The sequence below is a fragment of the Bombus impatiens genome, unplaced genomic scaffold (genome assembly GCF_000188095.3).
Source record: "Bombus impatiens unplaced genomic scaffold, BIMP_2.2 scf_0232, whole genome shotgun sequence".
NCBI classification, from domain to species: Eukaryota; Metazoa; Arthropoda; class Insecta; order Hymenoptera; family Apidae; genus Bombus; species Bombus impatiens.
The window spans coordinates 48879-58323 of record NT_176651.1 but is presented as its reverse complement, the minus strand read 5'-3'; the positions used below and the strand labels follow the sequence as shown (position 1 = coordinate 58323).

At 38.2% G+C, this 9445-nt stretch overlaps 1 protein-coding gene across 1 annotated transcript in view; it reads left to right on the top strand.

Moving 5' to 3' along the window:
* LOC100744926 (neurexin-3b-like) overlaps positions 1 to 9445 on the top strand; it is a gene marked incomplete at its 3' end in the record, with an annotated part of 469693 nt that overhangs the window by 412295 nt on the left and 47953 nt on the right. The window contains exon 11 of the mRNA XM_033320044.1: positions 7548 to 7619. Within this exon, the coding sequence (XP_033175935.1) occupies positions 7548 to 7619 (72 nt within the window). The remainder of the gene's footprint in view (positions 1 to 7547; positions 7620 to 9445) is intronic.

Below are 9445 nucleotides of genomic sequence, written 5' to 3'. Positions count from 1 at the left end.
TGGGGAAAGAAAGGGAAAAGGGGCAGGACACGAGGCATTACGGGCTGAATTCATGTCCGTAGCGATCGTTCGTATTTTACTAATCGATAATATACGTAGTTTTGTTTCTTTTTTTGTTCTTCTTTCTTTTCACCGCGGCTCCCGTATCTCGCCAATATGAGTCGCGGTAATTCAACGATTCACGTTCGTTTTATCGCACCACCAACATTTTCATTTATCGTCTGCTCGGCACGAAACAGGCAAACTGATTTATCCGCGTATCTTCTTCTTTGGATATCTGTTAATAAAAGCGTAACGAGGTACGGCGTTGATTAATCGTTTCTATCGGTCAAATATTCTTCGTCGAATTTATTGCTCCGTTCGACGGTGAAACGTTCGATATCGTTGAAGAGTTATCGTATTTGCATATGGCGAGCTTCCTACGCCGATACAATTAAGAAACGTAGAGACTCAACGTATGTTTTATTTATTTTATTTGTAGTTATTTATATTCGGTATTATTATTATATTAGTATTATTAGTTATTTATATTCAGTATTATTAGTTTATTAATCTACCGTTTAAACTTTGATTGCTTTCGTTTTGCTTACTTTAACTTTTACCTTGTTTCATTTATTATTTTACTTAGCTTGATTTTTCGACATCGATGATCCAACTAAATTACATTTACGTTTTATTACTCTATGAAACTGTATGAACTGGTTTTACTTTTCTGGTAAATTTCATTGTTACGCAGAGGGGTGGGGGTGGGAAGCTTCACTTCGTCGTTGTAAAGTAAAATATTCGAAGCTCGTGACAATGATGATTCAGCAGCGGGTGCGCGAATGATAAATCTGACTGGCACGGTTCTTCCTATGAATTAACATATTTAACGAAATAATTAATGTATTATAGCTATTAGGCGTGCTAGAAATTTATGGCGACTAGAAATAGCTTGGAAGAGAGATTCAAGATTAATTGGTTTCGCTGTTGATCGTCCATTTATCACGGTCGATTAATCGTGACGTAACGATACCAAGTATTTATCGTTTCAGCGAATTTAATTAGGGCCATCCGTAACAGATAATGTAATTAACATTTAGTTAATGGCGTTCAAGTAATTTGTGTTCGTGCGACGTTTCCTACCCACAGGTTAGTTCGTACGTAAATAAGGGGAAATTTCAGAAGCCAAAGGGATCAGTCTCGTAGACAGGAATTTAGTTCTTAAATAACACGCTTACCTTGTACAATAAATTCTACTGGTTTTTAGATTCTTGTGTATTCTGCTACTTGTAATTAAATTACTAACAACCTTTATTTTATCTGTTAATAAATTTCTACAAGACAGTCGTGACGCTATCAGTTACAGTTTATTATAACAATAAAGTTTATTATAAATAAAACATATTATAATATATAAAAAATATATAAAATACTATAACATATCCTTGCATCGAGCATTTGATATATTTTAATGGTAAACTGTGCATCAAACTCGCGCCACGTGTTAAACATCATCTATCCGCTTAAAGCACATACTTACTCGTAATTATCACTTGATATAACATATAATATACACGGTGTCCGAAAAGCTTAATCTACAGACAGAAAGACGAACAAAATGTTAAGCAAAGTCTGCGAAAGAGCGCTTTGTTGCAGAGTTATAAATGTTGCAAGCACGAAGCGGGTAACGACGCAGTTATCGAGGCTCAGCGGAATTCTCTTTGTAGAACTTCGTAGCGTAATTAATTCCACTGTTGGTCGATGTAAAGCGCTTGCATCCGAGCGCAACGACAACATTTTCAAACGTGGAATTAAAAGTACTAGATAATCGCTTTATTATATTATTATATTTTATAACTACCAACTACACGCGGTTGTTGCAACATGCTAAAAAGTATGCAATTACACGATAAACACGATGATACAGTGACTTCGCGTGCAATATCTGTTTACTGTTCAACTTCCTACAACATTTCTTCCTCCTTTCTGCCTGTAGATTAAAACCTCGTACTGTAGCCGATCAAGTTTGAGACACTCTGTATATTACGTACATCATATTATTTACATGTACAGGGTATCTCAATTTTTCCTTCTGTCGATCAACGTAAGAACAAAATGTTATATGAACGTCATTGGAAGCATCGTTCGACGAGTTGAAAAACGAACGACACATGAAATGAACTTACTGCAAAATACGAATAGACGAAAAATACTTGCATCTGCTAGTAGCCAGAAGTGCAGTTTCAACGGGTAAAATAAACGAGAGCCTGGGAAGAGTAATAAATTCAATCTCTCGCCGCTGCTAATCTTGTACTAACAGGAACGATGAACATTTCGAAACAACAGTTGTAATTGGAATTGTAGAAATAGGTGCGACATCCACCGACTGCTACCAGGTGTAAGTATTCCTCACCTGTTCAACCTTGCACCGCAGTAACGCACGCTGCCATACGTTTCGTATATCATTCTTTCTTGCCATAACTTGTTAACGATGCTTCCGATGACCTACGCGTTTATATGACGTTTCTTCCTACAGAATATACCGGCAACGTCCAGCTGGGAAACTGGGACATCCTGTATATTCCAACATTAATCTTGCGGTCGTCAAATGGCCAGTTTGAAAATTTCATTTCAAACTTTACGTTCATCGTTGCTTCCTTTGTTTAACTTCTGACTTTACGTAAATTCTTGTATCAAGAAAAATCGAGCAATTGATCAAGCGGGTAATATAGAAATTTGCAGGAAATTGAAGGAACAAAGAAACACCGATGAGTGTACAGCTTTAAATTAAATTGCAATGCCGGTCAGTTGACCGAGCTTGGTAAAATTAGCGTCGATGCTGTTCAAACGTTTCTGCTTTTATTTCTCGTGGTTCCTCATTTCATTCAAACGCATATAGTTTCACGATCGATGTCTCGCGAAACAGACACAGTATCGAGCCCGGAAAAGTCGAATGCATAGGTCGAGGCATAAATCAGGCGAGTAACGCGAACGAAGATGAATGTTCGTCAATCATCGAGCCGCGCGGCGATAAATTAAAGGGCGGAGGGAGGAGAGCTCGCGTTAAAACGCTCGCGTGGCCGTCATTTCGGCATTAAACATACCGAAAATGGAATTATCGCGCGAAATAATACGCGACCGGCGCCAACCAATCGATAATTGCTGAATTTCTGCTCGGAGATCGTTGGCTCGGCCGCGACAATCGAATCGAATCATAAACCCGGCCCTGCTATTAAAGTAAATTAATGTCTCGACTAGATTGCACAAAAATGAGCGTGCTCGAGTCTCATCCGTCGAGATTTAATGGCGAATCAAAAAATAATTGCGAACTGGCTTTGGTACAGCGCGATCATACGGAGCTATGTTGATCATTCTGCTAGAACAAGTGCCATTTAAAATTCCTATTTCTTTTCCTAGGTATTTTTTAAGTTTGAAGGAATTTGATTTTCCGGGGTATTTGCGTGGATGCATTTCGATCGAGGTTTTTCCGAATTAAAGTTGCGTAAAGGACTATGACCTTTTACCTTGCGTTGTGATGATGAAAAGTTACACGGTTTGTGGATATTTTTGTATAATTGTTTAATTAATTGATTGTATTAAGATTATCGGTAAAGAGTTATCAGTAGACTGCTGATGTCCACGCAAATGTAAATTTTCGTACATTTCGTTGAAGAAATAAATTCTTTTCTATTTTGTTAGAGATAGTATTTTACTTTGAATATTTTATTATATTATTTACTTATTATTATTATATTATTTACTTATTACTTATTATATTATTTACTTATTATTATTACTTATTATTATTTTATTATTACTTATTATTATTATATTATTTACTTTTCATGAACATCCGTAGTCTGGTGACGAGTATCGACAAAATTATAATCTCGTGGCTAATAATGATAAATAAATATAGTGACAATTATAACGAGACACTCTCACTAGCATGGAAATTCAATAAAAATGCTTAAAATCTGGCGAAATAAATAAAATGTAATTACGATACGTATAACAATTTTAGCCGGCTTAAATTATCATCTGAATTCCCAAATCGAATTCCACGATTGCATTTTATTTCCACGGCGCATTGATTTTTAATATTCAATTACGCGTGCATCGTGATTATCGTTTATTACATGCTACGTTCGTTTATCTGTGATAATTCTTTATTCATCGCACTATAATAGCAATTCACGATCTTCTCGTTGCTCTTTGATTCTCGTATTATCGAGAATTCATAACGGGTGTACATATATTGAACGAACGTTTTCCAGGCCGAAGATTTTGCTAATTGTTAAAGTAATCGCGAGTTCGTTACGATATGAAACAGCGATACGGCAGAATAAGAATTAAAATCGGCAGCATTGCTTAATTTCCTTTTAATTAACGTGAAAATTTTCGAAATTCACTGAAATACAAAACCATCCTCCGATTTACCAAATATTACTCCGCTGATATACTTTAGTCTCCAAGTATTACTATCTTTTAGGAAGATTCAAGGCGGGTCATAATTTACCCTCGTCTATTTCATCGCAATATTTTGTTCTCCGTGGAAGAAAGTGTTTGATACATTGTCCTCCGTAATTTTCTCGTAACTTGCTCCAGCAAATATATCTTCTGATTTTTATCGACGTATCACTAACTTAACTTATCGATACCTTCGAATATTCTTGGAAAGTTCTTTATGGGAATTCCTTGATATACGCAAAAGCGAACACTTGTGACTTTTCATTGCCAGTCTATGACAATTGATGTAAATTTATATCGTTTAACAATGTCTACGTTTTTTAGAATTACGTGCATACTTTGTTGCATCGAAATTTGCCATAAACATCATCCTACCATCTAATCATCACTAATGTTCTTCACTTATCAAACTATTCTCTTCGTTATTAATTACTTTCATTAACAAAATCATTTCTGTCGTCTTGCATACGTAAAAGCGAATATTTGTGACTTTTCATCGCCAGTCTATGAACGTTTATATGAATTTTTATCGTTTTACAATGTCTACATTTTTTAGAGTTACGTGCATACTTTGGTGCATCGAAATTTGCCATAAACATCCTACCATCTAATCATCACTAATGTTCTTCACTTATCAAACTATTCTCTTCGTTATTAATTACTTTCATTATCAAAATCATTTCTGTCGTCTTGCATACGTAAAAGCGAACACTTGTGACTTTTCATTGCCAGTCTATGACAATTGATGTAAATTTATATCGTTTAATAATGTCTACATTTTTTAGAGTTACGTGCATACTTTGTTGCATCGAAATTTGCCATAAACATCCTACCATCTAATCATCACTAATGTTCTTCACTTATCAAACTATTCTCTTCGTTATTAATTACTTTCATTATCAAAATCATTTCTGTCGTCTTGCATACGTAAAAGCGAATATTTGTGACTTTTCATCGCCAGTCTATGAACGCTTATGTGAATTTATATCGTTTAATAATGTCTACATTTTTTAGAGTTACGTGCATACTTTGTTGCATCGAAATTTGCCATAAACATCCTACCATCTAATCATCACTAATGTTCTTCACTTATCAAACTATTCTCTTCGTTATTAATTACTTTCATTATTAAAATCATTTCTATCGTCTCGTACTTTAACATAAATCCGCATCATATTCATAGCATTCGATCCTCTGATGCAACTAATGCATTACAAAAGTCGTTGCCACTTTAAAACGGAATTACACTGTCCGCCGCATTTACAGCGAAGAATAAAATTAACCAACTGTTGGTTATCGCTTACGATATATATAAATTGATAGATTTCTGCGTTAAACGCAGATCGCAGTAATCGTCTGGCGAAGGGAAGCTTCGCGCGCCTGCTGCGAAAAACATGGAATTTTAAACGAAAGCGTACAACTGCAACGATAAATTAGCATAATGGCGATGTGGAAATTGGAAGGCATCGTTAATTAAGAATTAACGCGCGCGCGAAATTCAATGAGCGGAATTGCAGGATGGGATTCGTTTTAAGGCCATAAAGTCACGATAATTTATTCGCCGTTCGACGTACATACGTCAGACATTGTAAGCCGCGTGAAACGATGCGAATGTCGGCCGATAATCAAACGCGCGTTGGCATCTGGAAATAATCGGCCCAATAAATCCGCGATACCGTGAAATTCCCGCTATATTCCACTTCTCTTTTCGAATTCGTTGTCGGTTACAGCGACGCGGATAACGAGCTGGTCCGCAGCAATTCGAAGTTAGTCGGTCGTACGGCGCTAATTGTTGTTCCGCGAGTCTCGGCCGGAAACCATCGAACAACGTGTGTCGATACAGAGGATAAATGAAGTTTGGTCGAAAGCAACTCTCGCTTCTGTTGCGTAGGAAAGTCGGGAAGTTTGGAAAGAAAGAAGAAGCAGGGAAATCGTGGAATTAGCAAATCCATCCAATTGGCAATATGTTTGAAATTGCTAAAAACATGAAAACATTATTATATTACGTAGGTACTGATTTATTTTTGTTATAAAAGTTTCATTGTTTATTTATAATTACGTTACATATAGATGTTATTTATTATACCGGGTATTTATTTATTTGCATCACAGAAGCTTCATTTTTCATACGTGTTTGAACATATTCAGCTGCGAATTACAACTTGGTAGTTTTGGTAATAACTGAGAGCGATGTAGTATCTCGGGAAATGTGAAAGTCCTCGGGAAATGTTTTAGGAAAACGTTTTGGCATATTACTTTCAACAGATTTCAATTTCCAATTCGATACACCGCGCCCGGTTTCATTCGAGAACAGATAAATTCGTCAAATTGCAGGGTTTTTAATATTTTATTCCTCAAACTTAGCGTTTTCTTTCAATAATTGCTATTAACTTTTACTCAGAGAGAAATATTATCGTACAAAGCGAACTCGATCATCCAATCCTCGGGAAAATTTATATAAAATCGCTGTGAATAGCTGTAAATCGTCACGATGCGTTTAGAATAATTCATCAATTAACGATAATTAATTAATTAACTAAGACTAATATTTAAGTCGATTAGATAAGTATAATTCTAACGGAATTTTATCAGGAAGCATCGGAAGGACGAAGCAAGCCATCAGCAGACTCAACGATCACTAATCCATCTTCTTTTCCAGGACTGCATTTTTTTTTTTTTAGGTATTTCGAGAATAATCGAAATAACGCGACCCTTTCGTCAACGTTTCGCATTCCCACGATTATCCTCCTTAACAACCTATGAGCGTCGCGACGCGTTAATTATTCGCAACTTTCTTTCGATCCGTGTGCCTGTTGTCTGTCGTTCAAACGAATATAATTTATCCCCCGAATTAGCCAGACGAATCGTATGGACCAAGGTAACGAGCGTATAGAGAATAAAGTTGAAAAAAAAAAAAAATAAAAAGAGAGAACCAAAGAGTCGAGGAGAAATCCGAAATTCGACTAGCCGTGCGAAAACAGACGAAATTTCTAAAATCGATTCTCAATGTTGTTGCCTCTTGCGCGCCTTCGTGGTCGTGGTCGAAAATCGGGCCGAACTCACGCAATTGGATCTACACAACGGGTGTTAAGAAGGCTGCGGCGACAATAAGTGCAAGGCGACTTCACGGCGCCGTGGTTACCTTCACCAGCCCAGAGTCCCACCTGGTAAGCCTCAGTATCCAAAGCTTTCAAAAAAAAAAAAAAAAGAAATGAACGATTGAGAAAAAAGCAAGTAAAGAAAAAAAAATGAATCTAATAACGAAAAAAAAGCAAGAAAGATTGATTGAATGAAGCACAACAGAGAGCTCGCAGCCGTAAAGCGCGCTCTCTTTGAAGCTGATTCGCCCGGCCACTTGATACGCACCTGTATAATTATTCTATATATATATATATACGTATATAATTGGCTAAATCTCACGCGAAACTTAGCTTTTTAGCGAGGAGCGATCACCAGAGCACCAACTTTTCTTCACCAACCACTCACGTACCCTGCTCCACTCTCTCTCTCTCTCTTTCTCTCTCTCTCTCTCTCTCTCTCTCTCTTTCTATATATATATTTCTCTTTCTTTCCATCTTCTGTTTAGTTTCTTTTCTTTATCTTTTTTGTCGAGAGAGACTCGCGACGCGGTGGAAACGAGGGGAAATCGGCACGACGATGAAAAGTTTCCAGTTTCTCTTCCTCAACTGCCATCCAGTTTCTCGATTATGGCCTGCAACCCTGAAACCCACCCACCCATCCCGCCCCCTAGCCCAGTCTGCTTCTCGACGACTTGAATGATCAAGCAGCAGCAACTGGGTTAGCTTCGGTACCGAGAGCACACTCGAGCAGATGGAATTTTTCCTACAGACCGACCTTTTCCATCGAATTTTTTCCAACGATCTACAATAAAACGACCCGAATCGTGTTTTACTATAACAGCGTTTTAAAGCTGATATTTTCGCCGGCGAAGAATTAAAAGGCAAGTTAGAAAAGTTATTAACGCGGAACACGTGGAAAGGGTCGATGGAATATTGCCCACTTGGATCGCGTGCTTCAATTCGGATGCTTTCGCCAAGTCGTCGTGCCGATTTTTCCTCGCTTCCCCGCAGGCTTTCTTGTGGAATGGTTAGGAAGTCTGTCACGATTTGTATATATAGTTCACGCGTGGGGATCTTGCTCACGATCTTAAAGCCTAGCCTTCATAGGTATACACCACTGGTCACTGCACATGCACGCAATAATCTTCGCTCCTCTCGTTATTGTCATCACTGTCACTCATCTCGTCACGATCGCCGACCTCATCTACGTCATCGTCGCGATACTCGCGCTCGCGTTCCCTTCAAATCCAATTTCTCATTAATTGCGCGCGAAAGCAAGAAAGAAGTTGGATCCGACACGCGTCTGCTCGCGTTCATTATTATCAACATTATTATCGTCGTATAATACGAAATCGATCGTTGTCAATGTGTCTAGCGCGAAACTGTTGTAACGGGAAGAAAAATCGTAGAGTCGTAGAGTTCGCGGGAACGCTACGCTCGAACGTTGGCTGACTTTTCCATCCGACGATTAATTGCTCGCGAAACGAATCGCTCGATGTTTGATTAACCGTGACGCGACGTGAATCTTGGACCCGGCTACAGATATACTCATTTCATCGAACTCATCCTCTGTGCCTGGTGGAATGAGCGACTAATAAGCGTCTGACAATTGCCTTTAGCTCGATGCACTTGAAAGAATGCATGAGAAAAGAGGAACGGAACGAAACGCACCGCCTGCATGTTGACGCAACAAAATCTACGTCTAATTGTTCTTTCAGGACGAAAACGGACCGCGTTCCATGTGTGAACGCGACACGGACCATGTTTGTCCTTCGATCACCGGCTGGCCATCGTCATCGACGACGATTCGCATTTTTATTTCGATAGACTTTGCTGCAACACACACGTTCGCGGTACATGGGAAATTGGGGAAAATGGAAGACAGCGGTTTCACGTCGATAGGTTTCGTCGCC